The sequence below is a fragment of the Corvus hawaiiensis genome, chromosome 7 (genome assembly GCF_020740725.1).
Source record: "Corvus hawaiiensis isolate bCorHaw1 chromosome 7, bCorHaw1.pri.cur, whole genome shotgun sequence".
NCBI classification, from domain to species: Eukaryota; Metazoa; Chordata; class Aves; order Passeriformes; family Corvidae; genus Corvus; species Corvus hawaiiensis.
This window is the reverse complement of record NC_063219.1, coordinates 13,601,957-13,618,787: the sequence shown is the minus strand read 5'-3', so window position 1 is coordinate 13,618,787 and position 16,831 is coordinate 13,601,957. Positions and strand designations below refer to the sequence as shown.

At 41.0% G+C, this 16,831-nt stretch overlaps 1 protein-coding gene across 2 annotated transcripts in view; it reads right to left on the bottom strand.

The window, feature by feature from the left end:
* Nucleotides 1–3,854: 3,854 nt before the first annotated feature.
* BMPR2 (bone morphogenetic protein receptor type 2) overlaps nt 3,855–16,831 on the bottom strand; it is a 108,394-nt gene continuing 95,417 nt past the window's right edge. The window contains exons 11-14 of one of the 2 annotated variants that reach the window (XM_048308730.1): nt 14,832–15,004; nt 13,035–14,296; nt 11,623–11,703; nt 11,275–11,365 (exon numbers count right to left, since the gene is read on the bottom strand). In XM_048308730.1, the coding sequence (XP_048164687.1) occupies nt 11,654–11,703; nt 13,035–14,296; nt 14,832–15,004 (1,485 nt within the window). In that variant the 3' untranslated portion in view covers nt 11,275–11,365; nt 11,623–11,653. Of the gene's footprint in view, nt 11,366–11,622; nt 11,704–13,034; nt 14,297–14,831; nt 15,005–16,831 lie in introns of both variants that reach the window. The other variant, XM_048308729.1, reaches the window with a different exon arrangement.

Here is a 16,831-nt window from a genome sequence, read left to right as displayed (position 1 = left end):
GACAAGGTGTCAGGTTCATTCTACTCAGCAGGAGCAGGCAGACATCTCCAGCAGTTGTGGCTGCTAAGCTGGTGCTTCATCATGGTGAGCCTGCAGCATCCCTCTTCTCCTTGAGGTCCACCCTGAGCTGCGTGCTGGGCTGTCCCATCTCCCCCAGGGAGGGGCACCTGCCTCATGGCTGCACGCCGAGCAAGAGCTCAGCCTGCAAGAGCCATTCTCAGCTCTGCCATACACCAGCACGGAGCCGCAGCTCTTCAGCTGGCACCCCACCAGGGGCTCATCCTGGAACAGCCCTGCCCTTCCTCCTGCTTCCCTCCCCCGCTTCCCCAGCAGACTCCAGTTCCTCTGCCTGCCTCCCGCACCCCAACCCAGGACAGGGGAAGGATTCCCGAGGCTGTTGTTGGTTTGCCACAGGAGAACCTGTGAGCCCTGCCTATGGGCTGGCTGCTGAGCTGGGGTTAACACAGTGCCCAAATCAAGTCTTCTTGGTACTGCTGTTTGCTTCTGCCTGGCTGCAAATACTTCTCGTGTCACTTACAGTCTCAGTTCACAGCTTATGTAAGTAGACGGGAACTTCTGCTTGTCTGTGCCTTAAAAGCACATTTCCATCCCTCATGATCACAGGGTGAAGCTCAAACACATTATTTAGTTGCATTCTGGTTTTCCAGAAGCAAACAATAAATAAAGTTACCTGGCTTAATAGTGATTTTAAGCCAGCCATTTCTGAGGCCTGATTCAGAATTGTTAGTGGTCCTGCAAGAAAATTCTTGGAGTGGCAACAGAAATACAGGTTCCCAATAAAGTATTTCCACCTCAGCAGAGATCAGTCCTGCAGGAAATTCTCTGGTCACCCATACACACGTTGGCTGCACCAGTACAGCTGATGTGGGCATCAGCAATGCCTACCTCCTGGGCTAGGCAGACCTATACCCTGCTACAGTCACTTGTGTCAGATCTGATTTTTTAACTAATCTAGAGACCTGGAGATGCTAGAAGTTACTTTTTACAACACATCTGCAGGGATCAATTATTACCTTTCCAGTAAGAGGAAAGGGAGAGGGGGACAAAGGGAAAGAAAGGGAAGGAGATGGAAAAAACAGGTGTAATTTCAATATTACAGCAGACTGGCAAAACACTGGTCACCGCAAAGCACACAGACTGTCAGGAACAAAACCAGGAACAGAGCACAAGCCAACCTCGCTTCCCATGCACACAGTCCCATGTGCACAAAAGTACCTTATGAAAACTGTATTTCTAGTCATTCTGATTAGGAAATCTGATAGCTTGTGGCATGAACTTCTCCCAAACAAAGGCTGCAATAGGTGACAGGGGAAAGCGAACAGGCCTGTACCATTCCTAGGAGCTGCTTGCAGGCCTGTTACAAGCAGTGGCACTGGTAAAACAAGCTGTACAACCTCTGTACCCTCTTTATCACAACGCCCTACACTACCTTTCCTGTTAGCACTTGGCAGCAACAACAAAGAAATTGGGCCAAAGACGAATGCTGAATTCTACAGTGTTGCTGATGCCTGAAACAAGTCTCTCTAGCCTCCCTTCATGCTTTCTCCTTCCTCGAATCGACCTCATGTACTTGAGGTGCTGCCCACTGGCTTTTGGCCATTATCTGCCCAAACCACCTGCCTGCTCTCTACTGACTGTATGTCCTTGTTCTCCAAAGGACTTGATTGGACTGTGATAGAGGGTGCTGAAAAGCTCCTGTCCTGTGAATTGAAATGCACCTGGATCAGCTGTTTCCAACATTTCTCAATATTTGCGTCCTTAACATTTTCCGTGCTCATGTGAGCCCCATCTAGAAAAGCCATTTGCTCAGACACCACATAGTAAATACAGACTTGCTTTCCTTAATCACCTCCCACAGACCAGCTGTCCTTAGGCAGCCTTATTTGTTGTCTTTGTGAAAGAAGCATCAGTGATCCCCAAAGCATGACTCCAGCACAGATCACCATTTGTGGATTTCTCACAAACTTTCCCTGTGGTACTGAGAGCTGAAAGAAGATCCCCTGACATAAAGGCAGAATACCCACGTGTGCCATTTAAATTCCAGGGATCAAAACATTTCAACACTTCACTGGATGGAGAATGACAATGTTTCAGGTTAACATGAAAAGCTGAATTTATACAAATATTTTGGTACAGCTGAGTTTTCCTGCCGTGGAAAATTAACCTTCTTATCCAATAGAATGCGTTTTAGGTCATGGCAGTGAGCAGATGTCTATAATCTCCTGCACATGGAGAATTTCCATAACATCAGAATTAGCAAGAAGTAAATAGGGAAAAAAACCCTGAATGGAAACAAATGGAAAACTGACGTGGCTGTGTTCCACAAAGTACGTTCTGCAGCTGCATCACTGCTCTGGAACAAAGGGGAATATAAGTATTGTTGTTTTACTTTCATTTCCCATTAGCAAAGCAAACGTGAAAAAAAAGTGGTTGTTATTTCTGCAGGGGAGAGCTGGCAGAGGTGAGCGTATGAGGTCACACAGGGAAATTATGAGGAGACTTTCTTAAGCCCGAGTAGCTCATGCACCCAATGAAAAATCTATCAGTAAAATTCACCATTAACACTCTGCTCCTGCAGGGCTGAGTCAGGCTTCTCAGATGCCCTGAGGATAAGGCTCAGCCACACCTGCTGGGGTAGGGCAGGACTTGGCTGCTCTTACTCTCAGCTAAGCCAAGAGTGAGAATTGCTTTTGGGGACACATGTACTTTTGTCATGCTGGCCCCTGCCCCCAGTGTGCTTCCTGCTTGCAGGGAAAGCAAGGCCTGCCATGGTCCCTTCCTGTAGCCAAAGGTTTCTAAGTTCACTTGTGGGGCTGAGATGATTTGCCATACAGGCAGATACTCAACCATACACTACTTGCCTCAGTCTGTTGCTTCCTCCTTATTTATGACAGCAAGAAATGAAGCTCCTCATTCTGTCTCCCTTCTTTCTTTGAATTTTGGAGTTAATTCTTTGGCCAGAGACTTGCACCACTTATTTGCTTGCAAAACTCATCACCGTGGATAGAGAAAAATAAATTAACAATAATTGAGGAGGAGAGACAAAAGCAACAAAGCAACTGAGCTGCAGGATGGATGCCACCAGTCTGTGTATAGTAGAAAGCACCAGTCAGTGGAAATTTGCAGCATCCTTCTACTGTAACTTAATCCATCTTTTTCAGTTCTGCTGGACAGGATAGTAGCTCTGGGCTGGGAAAGCTTCTGCTTGTAAGAATGCCAGGATATTGTCTCTTCATGGGGAGGGGGAAGTGCAATAGTTTGTGTGGGAAGCGTAAGAGGTTACTCTCGCAATTCCTGTCCCAGCTGCAGAGGTTGTTGCTTGCTGTGTTCCTCCACACGCCTGGTTGACGTAAATCCTGTGCTCTCCCCAAGCACCAACCAAAACTGAAGGAGGAAAGTATTTAGTTTAATACCTTTTTTTCCTGTTTTCGTTTTCTGTTTTTCTGCATTTACACTTAGCAAGCAGGCAAAGTGTGACAAGAGGTCATGCAAGGCCTGCTGCTTTGAAATGTCTGCAAAACTGTGTTCAGTTCCAACACAAGCATCTGACCTGGCTGGCCAGTGAGAAAGGGGGAAGAAGGGAGCAGAGCCACTGCACTACTCCAGCAGGGGCAAGTCCCAGTGATTCCTAATGCACAGGACCACCTGGGAACAAGGCAGGGTGGGACCTGCTCATTCCAAAGGTGTTTGGAAGTCCTATTCAGCTCTTAGTCATCAAGTAATTCCTTATCCTCCAACCAACACAGCTGCAATGGGGTTTTCCTCTTCCTTTCACTCCTGGAGCATACTACTGCTCGTGGCCAATAATGACATGAACCACCAACAAAAGACCATGCTTTTTGTCATTAATATGATCTTTAATAAATGGAATAATGCACCATTTTTACAGCAAGCCTTTTCTCTCAGGCCTAAAGAATAGCCTTTTAAATGTTCTTATCCAATGTCTCTGTATCAATACAATCTCTTTATTTAGGTTTATATATAACAAAGCAATTCTTACAAGTATTCATAGAAAACTCTGTAGTGGCTTTAACAATGTCAGCTTTCATAGTGGCATCCACAGATGATTAAAAACCAAAAATTAGCTTTTTATTTCATACTCACACTGTTCCATGAAACACAACTTATACAGCATAGCAAGGGTATTGGGCAGCTTATACAAAAGAAATAACTGAAAGCAATTATTTATAAATTCATACATGATATTTCCTCAGTCGTTTGAGAGGAAAACCAAAAATACCCGTTAACAAAAGGGTTCTGATGAGACTCCATATTCTAGGATTTCTCCCCCTCTTCCCCCAGAAAAGCTCGCTCAGAAAGTAATGCTCTCTTTACAGTCTTTCATGAGGAAAATGGCAGTTTCACATCTTCTTATTTCAGCTTTTACAGAAGACCAAACCCTAGAAATTTGTTCTTGCCATGTTTATTTTCCTCTTATACTGCATTTGGGGGAAAATAATCAACAGCGATTGTAAAATATGATTCCAGCTTATATAAATGTGAATAGAGCACACTTTCCTCTAGAGACAAAAAGCAGACAAGAAACATATACATACAAACCATTTTAAATACATTTCAACAGTGTGAAAGAGAGAGAAGAGTCACCAATCAGGAAATTCAAAAGTGACAAATGAGTCAGCTATAACTAGGACTTGCCTGTTTGTTCTTGTGACTTCTTACAAAGACCAGAAACATTAACTATTTTCTGAATAAACAAGACTGAAGTGTGATACTTCATGATACAGTTCTGAAGCACAAAAAAGAAAGTGAATCAAGTGCTCTAGAAATAAACCTCACACGTTTGCTGTCTTAAAAACAAGTGAATGGGCTACAAAAGTGGACGTCTGGGAGACCCTGGAACTAGGAAGTTAAAAAGGCTAATTATTTCTGCTTTAAAATAGTGACCAGGTGAGATGCTGTGCCCCTGGATAGATACACTCCAGTGATACATCTGCAGTAGTTTGCAAGGACTGGGAAGAAATCCTTCCTTCCTGTGCTATGAAAGCATGGTGTATGCATTGAAGTTAACCAACTGAATGACTTGAAAATTCAAACAATTGCTGATGAAAACACCAATAGGCTTTGAAAAATACCGGATGATTACACTATGAATTAGCGTAACTCCAACTAGTTCCTCCTTATTATGCACACGTGTACATTAAACCACAGTGAAATAAACAGAAATGGCCATAAGAACTAATTTGTATTAGTAATGCACTGCTAACAGAGACCTGCATGGAGCCCAGATCAACACTAAAGGGCCTTGGTGTAAATGAGGTTTTATCTTGAACCCTTCCACTCCCACTTCCCCAATGCAGTTCCACTTCTTGACAAAGCCACAGCTGCCCTGTGCTGACCCAGCCCGACAGCCTGAAACCCCCCTCGGCAACCCCTGGCAAGGCTCAGGAGCCAGGGCTGCCCCCTGCAGTCCCCACATTCCACATCAGCTTTCCTAGGGCTAATCCTCCCCAGAAATGTTTACCACCACAGCCAGCAGAACCTACCCCTCCTTTGCCCACAGTCAAAGGCAGACTCCTCTTGGATTCCAAGAGCACTGGGCTCAGCCGTGAGCTGATGAGGTGCCCATTCCCTCAGAAACACCGGTGCTGAACGGAACATCCACCTGGATTTGCAGGAGCACCCACATCTGTTATTGCAGAAATGGAAGTTCTGCCTCCAATTTTACTCAGTACAGAAGAAACCCCAAAATGAGAAATCTGATTTGTTACTCTTTCATGTCAAAACTGAACCTACTTGGGGGGTGGGTGAGATCAAAAAGGGATGTATTTCTATAGCTACAGTTTCATATGACAATATAGAAGCCTAAAATGTAATTGGATTTCATGGACTAAAATACTATATTTAAATTGCAACCACGCACATAACTATAGCTACTACATAAAAAAGCCTTGTAAAAATTATCATGTGTTAAGTGTTTTGGGTTATTTTTTGATTTTTGAGAGAGGTATCTTAAATTACTCAGCTTCAGATAAAGTTTGTCATGTGCATTTCCAGGTTTCTCTCTCTCTCTGTCATAAATCCATTCCACCCAATCAATCAGTGACAAGTCTGTCATGGGAGATCTTGAACTGCTGGACTATGTGTCACAGTCTGACTCCAGCTTTACTGTGATGCACCACAGACAATTTTAAAATGGCATATGAAACACCATCCCCCACCCCCCCATATTATACTTTCTACCAGTGCTACCATCTGATGCTGTAACTCACAGAATTTATTCCTGGAACTTACACACAACATACATATGCATCTAAATACATAGAGAGTTTACATAAAAATATATATATCTGGCTTCACTGCAATATGTATAGTTTTTTCACTGAAGAAAGGCTTGAGGTTGAACAAAAATAGTAAGCACATTTTAAAAAGAAGGTTAGTATATTCACGTGTTAAAATGGGTACAGGGAGACCAGACAAAAAAGTTCAAATAATCCAAATTTATGCAAAATACTAAGTTGTCCAGTTTATGATCCAACTTTCAAAGACAGATCAATCATATTTCAATTTACTTTGATGAGCTGCTACAAATTTTCCAATTACACATCAGGTCATTTATATGCTACTGTGCTTGGCAATTATTATTTTTATGGCTTAAACCCAGCCTGTTTCAGCAATGGGACCAGCCATCATTTTTATACAAATAAAAATTACAGCAAAATTACTTTCTAATGTATAGACTAAATATGTGAATTTTTAAATTCTCCCTAATTAGGCTAGAAATGTCCACAGTAACATTTCAATGGCAGTATGGCTATGAACTTTTGAGTATTTTTCATTAAAGAAAATTATAATCTGAACATAGACACAGTAATGTTATATTAGTGTATAGTTTTTAACATTTTAAAAAGGAGTATCATTAGAGCAAAATGCACTGAACACTGGAACTAGGGCATATACAATGTATACATAAATATTTTTAAATAAGGATTCATTACTATTAAGTTTGGGCCAATAATTAACTCCATACAATTAAAGAACTTCCTTTTCTCTTCTCTGAGGCAGGTAGGATTCTAGATTTTAGAGAAAGGTGACAGGTGGGACGATATAAATGTTCTAAACATATTTATGAGGTGAGTTTTTTTTGTTGCTTGTTTCCTGAAACTTGTCCACATCTATCTTGCATTGTTTTGTGCCCAGAGCACGGAAAAAATTCAAAATGTGTTGCCTTTGAAAATTAGGTAATTTTCTATATGAAAACAAGAGACAAACGAGTGCCACTAAGAAAGCAAAACAAGAGTGGAAATGTTGTTCCGGAAAATATTCTAATGATGATACAATCAGATGGTTTTCTTTCAAATTAGGAATCCCTTTACTTTAGCTGTGCAGTTTAAGTGCATCTTGGAGTTTCAAGAAAGGCCTTGGTAATACTAATTGGCTAGCAAATGAAGCTATAAAGCATTATAAACAAATTCAGGGAAGTGTTGCAGATATCTGACCTGTAAATACCAATTGTAGAAGACTGTGAGGCATGTCTGTTCAAAAGTTTTGGAATTCACATTCTAAAAAACGTGTTATGTTGGTAACTGTATTACAGTAAACAAAACAAGAGACAATGCATTAACCTAAGCAACTCTCCTGGCTTCTCCTAGTAAGCCATTTTCTATAACCAGCAATATTTTGGATTTTGTCTTATTTAGACAAACATCAAAAGTCTGCTCTATCATTTTACTTGAATTATCCATTATAAATTACCATAACAAATATTCTACTATTGCCTATTTGACAGTGGCACAATTAATAGGTATTTACACTGCCATTCTATTTTCATTTTGCTGTATTCATCTCGTCTGCCATATACGTGAGAAATTGATAGAAAATTATCAACTTTCATAATTTTCCTTCTTTTTCTTTAAACCAAAGAAATAAAGCAAAATCATAATTCACAAGGAAATAAATCCTATTTGTCTTCCTTGCTTATAGGACATTTATCAACTATCCCTGTGTTTGATTTGTAGAATTCTTTCTCTTACATGTATTTTCTTGGTTAAGGATGATTCCCTGTGGCATGAGATAATATTTAGTATCATTTAACTTACAGAGAAAGTATTCTATGGAGACTGGATTATGTACTGTGAAGAAAAAAACCAGCATTACTAAATTAAACATTAAAACCAAACTGCTAATCTGATTTCATCTAGCCGTGCAAAATTACAGTATTTTGGTACCTACTTAAGAGTTTGCTTTGACTGACCTTTAAAAAAGAATAGATTTTTCTCTATTTAATCTATAGGGTATTCAGTGATAAAGTATATTTTTCTATCGTGTTACAAATTATATTTATCCGTGGGAGATTGCACAGCCAATCTTGCTACTAATTATAATTCATTCCAAAGGCCCTCCAGCAAGTAATAGAAATAGACAAAGGAAAAAATAAAAGTATTGTTTAAGAATGTTGAAAGAAAACTGCAGAACAACATTTTCATCTGGTATTAAAATCATTTTGATCGCATTGATCACAAAAAAGTTGGATTTCTTACAAAGGCATGGCCTGCAAAGAAAGGCTAAAAGACTGGTGCAAATCTGTCTCAGCAGAAGGAAGCAGCAGCCAAGAGAAGTAATTCTTCTTTCCCCAGAGTAGTCTGAGTTAGTAGGAGTCCTAAATACTCTTTTCAGCCCACATTCTGAAATGCTGATGGATGATACATGCAAGGCAAAGCAAAGTCATCGGGAAAGTAGAGAAGAACCTTCAACACCACGCTACAGTGCTCACCACAAAACAACACCGCGCGCTGCAATCGGAGACTCACAGGAGGCCAGAAGAGAAGAGAACCACAGTGAGCAATGTGAACAGAATGCCAGAAATTCTGATTCAGGTCTTGAAACCCAGCTGAGCAACTGGCAGGTTTTCAGCATCTGGGACGTGAGACTGCAGCAGATGGGAAGCCAGAGAGTGAATTAAAAGTCAAACCAGAAGAAGGCTGTATTTTTGAAAAGGAGAGATATAACTGTATTATACAGGGAGAAAACGTAATTATGCCTCAGAGATGAGAGGTACTATTTGAACTGATGCTTGAAGAACATAGGGAGCTCAAAATGTGCCTCGTGGCTTGTATTTCTACAACTACACTTAATCAAAGTCTGGATTTATAGTGCTATCTCTTGGAGATATCTAGAATCTAAGAAATGTTAAGAAGCATTACAAGAGAAAATCATAGCAATCAAGCACAAGCAAGGGATTTTGGGGAACAGCAAGAATCAGATGTAAGCAAGGCATGTATTAGCCTAGTTGGATCAACATATAGAGAAGAACAGGGTTGGCAAAGTTTACCTCAGGGGGAAAAAATGGTAAAATGGCAAGGAAACAAATGAGCTTAAAAGCAGAGAGCATCTGCTTCAGTCAGCTGAAAGGAGACAGGCTGGGGGAGGCAATTGTTTGCTGCCAGTATCCTGCCACAGGAGTCTGGCAGGCTAACCAAATTGATTTTCTTTCTTTGAACATCACCAGTTTTCAGATGAAGTGATAAATCTTTGCTTGTTACCAAAGACTGATGTGTTACACTTTTTTATATCCAAATAGTTTTTACTGAAGTGTTTTCAATTGGAAAGAATGTTTCTCAGGTGGAAGGCTATTTCTTAGGTGGAAGGAGGTTCTAACTAATAAGAAAATTAATTTTCTTCCAGTAGACAGTAAAACCAATCACTCCAAAAAAAGGAAAGGTTTACTTGAGATAGTGAAAAAACAATTTATCTGAATACATATTACGTTCACATTCACTGACAGCTAAAATCAATGTGCATACAAACTGAAAGAAGGGACTAAGCAGAGGGGAAAAAAATCCCCAACCCTCCCCCACAAACACCCATGAATTTTAAAAGCATGCAATAAATTTTAACAAGATGGATGAGGGCCTCTAAGAACTCTGAAGGGAGGATGAGTTTCAACTCAACTTGGCAACAACAGTCGATCAGGATGCACCTACCTGCATAAGTAATCAGGCTGATTTTTAGCCCATACTGTCTGTAAGAAGGTAAATAAGCAAAGACTTGTGCCTCATCACAAAACTGTTTTGTGCCAAGTAAGATTCATGATTTTCTTCTCTGTGTAAACAAAATACGTTCACAACCTATCTTCACTCAAGCTTTTAAGTATGGTGATTATTAACAGTTCTGAATAAAATGTATTTTTCAATGTACACCATTAGTGATCTAAATAAGGTTTTACATAAATACAGGGGGTGAAACTGCACACAAAGTAAAATGGAAAAAATGGCTGACACTGTTTCCTTAGATTTGTTCAACTTCACAGGCTGGCATCTACTACTATGAAGGAAACACATTTTGATTTGGAAGGATCAAAAGAAAGTTACGGAGCTCAGATTTTTTTTTTTTTTGTTCCTTTTCTAAAGCCCTTTCAAGTTGGGGAAAATTCATGCACTGTCACCTCTGAGCACAATGTAATATTGGCAGCTGCTTCAAGCTGGCTACGATGTGCAAAGTTCACTGTCATGATCGGCTGACTGCTCAACTGTCAAGGAAAAATTAACAAGTACAAAAATGGGAACATGTGGCAGTTTTAGAAACACACTTTTCAATACAGCCTACTGTGAACTATAGACTATTGCACATTTCAACATGACACAAGGAAAATAAGGGGTTCAAAAGAGAATACACTTTGTAACATAGAAATATACAGACTAGCTTGTGCACAGAAATCAAAACATGGTTACAAGACACCACTGCAGTCAAACCTGTCTTATAGTCTGCTTATGATCTTAGTGACCTTAAGAAACTGGTCCAAACTGATTATCAGCAATACTTTTTTTTGTTACTTTTTTTTAAAAAAATATTTTGAGACCACATCTTTGATACACATATATATATTCCGTGGTCAAAACAGACAGACTTAACTTTAGCGATACTAAATAAAAGTGCAAAAACGTTCAAAAAAATAAAACAAAATAAAAAAATATGGAAGCATAAGCTACAAATTTTCTGCATAGCTGAAATCTATTTAAAGCGAGTCCTTGGTAGGGGTTGCTGACAGGAGGAGAAAGCAGTTTTTAAAAATGTCTTTCTGCATGTTTGTTTCAAATAATGCAAAAAAAAGGTCATTTGTCGGCTTCTGAAGTATTTCACAGGCAGTTCACCCCTGCGTCCTTAGAGACCATTGTGGTGGCAGTGCCCCCCTCTGCAAGGTACACAGCAGTGCTGGATTTGGGGGGCACTGCCTGCTCACTGCCGTTGTTGTTGACCTCGCAGTGCAGCGGCTCTGTGGAGATGACCCACGTTGACGGACGCCACCGCTTGAGAGAGTACGGAGTCTTCACACGTTTCTTGATCTTCTCTCCTGAGCCTGATTTGCCATCCTGTGAGGAGTCACCTACTGAAGGACAAAAAAAACCAAACCAAAACAAAAAAAACAGAATAGAAAATAGTATTATGAGGAAGGTTAAGATTAGACTGGGGTCCAGGGTTGTTACTTATATGAAACAGAACACAGGAAAAAAAAAATCTTTAAACACAGAAGCAACTGTGTGGCAGGGGCATGACAGGTGTATCAACTACAACAGCTGCCACTAAAACAAAGGGCTACATTCTGTTCTCTGTCAGAAATTACTTCAGTGAAGTAATTTGTGTTACCTGGAATGCACATTGGCATCAAACAGGAGAATCAGCATTTGACATTTGAGGGGCTTTTGGAACCATAGTATCTTATATTACCTGTAATGGGAGGTACAAAAACATGTTGCTACTACAGGACAGCAAAGGCTAAAATTTAAATAGTGCAACTATATGTTAGGTCCCCTAATCCTACTCCACCTGGCAAAGCATTTCACCTGAAGACAAAATGGTCCAATCTCTGTTAAGATCTTAAGTCAGGATTTGGAATGCTGGGTTGCAAAACTGACAAAACTAACTTTAATCGCGATAAAACTTCAGCAGTAGAAATCTGATTGTTAAAAAACCACAACCTCTTCTTTTAACCTAACCTTCAGCTAAAGAAAGTCACTGCAATAGTATTTTTTATCTCGGTAAGATTTCAACTCACATCAACATGTTAAGACAAAAATTTAGGTTTCCTACTTAAAAGGAAGGCTTAAACATTCCATTGCTGAATACTCAACTACATTTCTTGGTTTTAAACTTTTTATTTCCAAAGATGCCTGGCACCCCAGTTTACTCCACTAGTATCACAGCATCTTTCTAAACACAGTCACGAGATTTGCAAGCACCTTTCAAGACTACAGTGACTTCTGGAAATATATTTTCTTTAAAATGCACACCAGGAGGTCTTTCCAATAGCTTGAACAGGCTCAAATGCAGAGGATGTACCTAATTTAACTATAACTACATGATTACATTCTTACTGTAAAAAGGAGAGCCCCATTGTAACCTCTTAGACCTCTGGCCATAAAACTCTCTAGAAAGTTTTTCTGAAATAGACTATTAAAATCAATTCCTTCTCTATAATTACTTGGATTAATTTTTATGCACATGGCAAACTGATGAATTGTTTTAATTGTTGGAGCTAAGACAGCAAAATAGAAAATGAGTGACCATCCATTTAGACTGAGCTAATACAGTAAAATCAGTTGCTTTAAAACCAAGAAGCATATAGTTATAATAAATTATTTTAACCAATGCATCTGAGAGAAAGCTATTCTTGAGAGAATGAGGAAAAGTAAGGAAAAGAAGGTATAATGTGCCCTTGCAGAAAAAAATAGGATGCTTTTTCAATATGCTTTGCAGCTACCAAAGGTAGGAATCTTGCAAGGAATAATGGAAGTTAACCTAGAGTCAGAGTGGATGGGTTAGAAAGAGACAGATTTATTCTGTGTATGAGGAAGGATGATAGTGATCTAATATATTGGAAATGATGGAGACAGGACTTTATCAAAAAGACTGAAATCGTGCTGAGAGAAATTAAATTTATATGAGATTTAATAAGTATGCTTTGAGGAGAGACGGAAATAATTTCTACTCAAGCAGATATATGCAGTTATTAGGTAGAAAAGTGTCAGGGAAAACTCTTCAGTCCTGCAGGCACTTACACTGCATACTACTGCTATCCAAACTACTTGTGGCTGACAGATCCAGCGAATTAGGCCTCTGTGCTCTTCTAGTCTGGGTCTGCCCAGGATTCCTCACTACATTCTGGATACTGGCTGCAGCTGTGTCTGGACACGGATTACTGTTGTTGTTGTTGGCGTTTGTTCGGCCGTTATCCAGTGGTCGCTCCCTCCTGTCTACCAGGCGGTCCAGAACCCCTTCGTCGTGGCCAACCTGCTGCTCCCGCCTCAACAAGGGTTCGTGCTCATCGGGACTGGAATTGATATTCAGCCGACTGTCCTCCCCACTGAACTGGTTCTGAAGCATTTCCTGGGCCCTCTGTGCTACCGAGCTGCTGGTCTGGCCAGAGGGCACCGTGCCATTGGCATATTGGGTTGTGCCAGCATGAGAGTTTATGCCGTGGCTCCTCCCAGCCACTCCATTCATGGTAACTGTCACAACATGAGGTTCTGCAGCATTGATAGTGTTCATCTTGGCAACGCCTGTTTCCACTTGCTTCAAGTTTGATTTGTGCTTGCCACCAAATTTTAACCGTGGCTCCTTTGTTGAATTTTTGGTGTTTAGAGGGAGGCTAGTAGGCCTCTTCGGAAGGTTCTGTTGCTTGGGTAGAGGATAGACCTGAGCAGATGGGACATCCGGAATCAAACATGCCTGACCATTGCTAGCTTGTGTGAAGTCCTGCTGTCCTGTCACCTCTACTGCAAGTTTTATCAGTGGATAAAGCAAGCTGGAACTAGTGCTGCTGAGCGGATCTGGCCCGCTAAACTGCTTAAGTGAATGTTCCATCAGATTCTCATCAGAGCTTTCTTTCAGGTTCTTATCCACTTCTTTTGGATCCAATTTATTTGTCTCCAAGTCCTCCTCTGTTAGCTGCAGGCAAACAGGGGTGGGCCCACCTGGCTGCATGACATTTGTAGTATGTAAGTTTGTTTCATCCGAATAAGGCATTTCGGATATGGTGGTCATGCCGGTGCTAGGAGTGAGGCCAGTTGTATTGGTGGTGGACAAACTGGTGACACTTGTCTCAGGACTAGGGATGCGAGCCTGTGCTTGCTGCCGCTCGTAGTTAATGGAATTTCTATTCTTTTCTCCTGAAGTCAATGGCGTAGTGGACATTGAATGTTCAGAAGAAATGTTCTTCACTATGCTGTCAGTGTGGTGGATTGAATCTTCAATGTAGGAAGAGGAAGAATAATCTGGATATGGCCTTATCTTTGATACACGTCTATGATGCGACAGATTCCTTTAAGAAAAAATAAGTGATATTAAGATCATATATGTAAAAATCACCTCATACTATAAAGCCTCTCATTTAAGGGAGCTGAGTGTCTTTCTGTTTCTTTTCATGAATAAACTAACGATAGATACATTACCAACTGAGATATTTCAGCAACTTCCTTGAAAAGTGCTAGGGACAAGAAAACTGGTTTTACTAGGGCAAAATTTCATCATGGATGTTGTTTCCTAAGAGAACAGTAATTTTCTTCTATTTGTCCAATATGCTGTTTGTCCAAGTTTGCCTAAGCTCAGTTTAGAAGGTCCCTCTGTGAGAAATACAGTTGTTCACATACAAGATGCCTGAACTCTGGGGACACACAGGAGATCTTAAGAACACAAGCAATTGGGATTATGATGTCATGCAATACCCATATGCAGACTAGGTCATGTAACATACACCACTTCATGGGTGCAGCAAGCTGTAGCTTCTGTCCTGGAGTGAGCCGAGCGCTGCACTGGGCATTTCCTGCTGACTAAACCCAAATGTGCTCTCTTCTTACCTCTCATTTTGCATGGCAGTTGACATAGGGTTGACTGTTGGACTAACTGATTTATTTCTCTCCCAAATCATCATGAGTTCTGCCATTCTCTCCTCAGCACACTGTGCTGTTAGCCGAGCTTCTGCATCTTGATCCCAACAGTCTTCAATTGTTTCTTTAAGTGACCTCACAGCCTGCCAGGAGACAAAATCCTTTTCTCGTAAGTTTTTTTTACCTTTACATTGTGCTTCTGATTTACTGTTTTATGGCAGCATTCTGCATGCATGAAAACAGTTACAAGCTGGTGAAAGTGAGAAACAGAAGATACACAACTGCATTCAAAGTTAATTTAACCTAATAATAGCAATATCCAAGTCTAATATTATCACACCTCACATACACACATCAACTTGGAAGACGCTTACTTAGGAAAAGCTGCATTCACCAATGTCCATACAACCTTCAGCCAGCCCTCTGATGGATGCATGCTCAGCTCAATCTCCTTGCCTTACGAGAGCTGTGTACTAAGGACTGCTGACACTCTGGAAATGCTGTCATGGTTATCCTCACAGCTCTGCTAATGGCCACTGCCTTGCTTCCTCGCACTGTATGCAAATAACAGCCATGCTCACTTCATCATCCTTGTCTTCTCTATTTACCACAGTGACATCCAAATGTCTCATAAGTATCAATGAATTTGTCTGTGCCATGGGAGAAGGTTTTTGTTGCACTTGTTTTACAGGTGGAGAAACAGAAACACACATGCGTTCCTGGCATCACACTGTGGGATGAACTGTACAGTCAGGACTAGAGCTCAAGACCTCCAAAACATGCTGCCATATGTTCAGGGAACCGAAGAGGAAACAACTGAAATTACAAGCACTGAACACTTCTGTTTCCACTCCATCTGGAGTACAAAAGCCAGGCAGACATTTATGGCCCCCCTGCTGCCAGTCTATGGCCCATGGAGAGGATCTGGTTTGCCAGCACAGCTCACATCTACAGCCTACTTCAACCTCTCCAGGACTGAGGACTGCGCATAATCCCAGCTGGGCACTACGGCATTCAGTGGGCCCTGCTGACTGTCTTTGTGCTAGAACTGCCTTGTGCCCTTCCGGCAGTGGAAGCCAGGACTAGCTCTGAGTGTGAGCCAAGAGCTCCTCACCCACAGAGTGGGCTCCTGGCATCGCTTGCATCTGGCAATCCCTGCTGCTTGGTGATGCAGCTCTGGCTGCACAGGTGGGGACGAGCTCCCCCACAAGCAAACCTTTCATCTCCCTTCCCACAGCAGATCACAGAGCAGATAAGCCAATACCCTCCCCTTAGCTGAGGGACACAAGTTGGAAAGCACCCTCAGGGACAAGGACAAGATAGGGTACTGCATCCATTTTCTCTCCCACAACAAAATGCCTTCATTCAGCTTTTAGGACTTGATTTCACCACAGTTTAGACCAAGTATCTAAGTCAGTGGACACCCTAATGTCCTGTCTTGCCTCTTTGCAAGACTCCTTCCTACAGGTTTCAACCAGTGTTTAATTTAATACTGTATGTCCTCTAGCAGATCCTTTCCTTTTGATGTTTTAAGGATCATGAAAGGAACACAGTAATGACTGTACACACAGTTATCAAAACAGAAGTTCTTTAGCATCACATTTACCACAATTATGTGTTTTCTATTAATTTCAGGTTCAAAGACAACTATGCTAAAATGCACTATTTACAAGTACTAGCACTCATCAAAAAGATGGAATGGATCAGAAATCTGCATTACTCTATTATTCTCTTAATATCCTTCAGTGCTGACCTCTGAAGTCAAGCGTGGATCCCACTCTGGCAAGTGAAACAAGAATACTGTAACATCTCAACACAGTTTATAGCCCTTGAATTATTTTATGTACATCCTCTGCTCAGGTTGTTGCTTTACACTGTGAAAAACAATGCTGCTAATTAAGGTCTGTAACATAACACAGATGGTTCCAGAAGCAGACTGAGACTGCATAGGTAACCACAAATCAGGATTC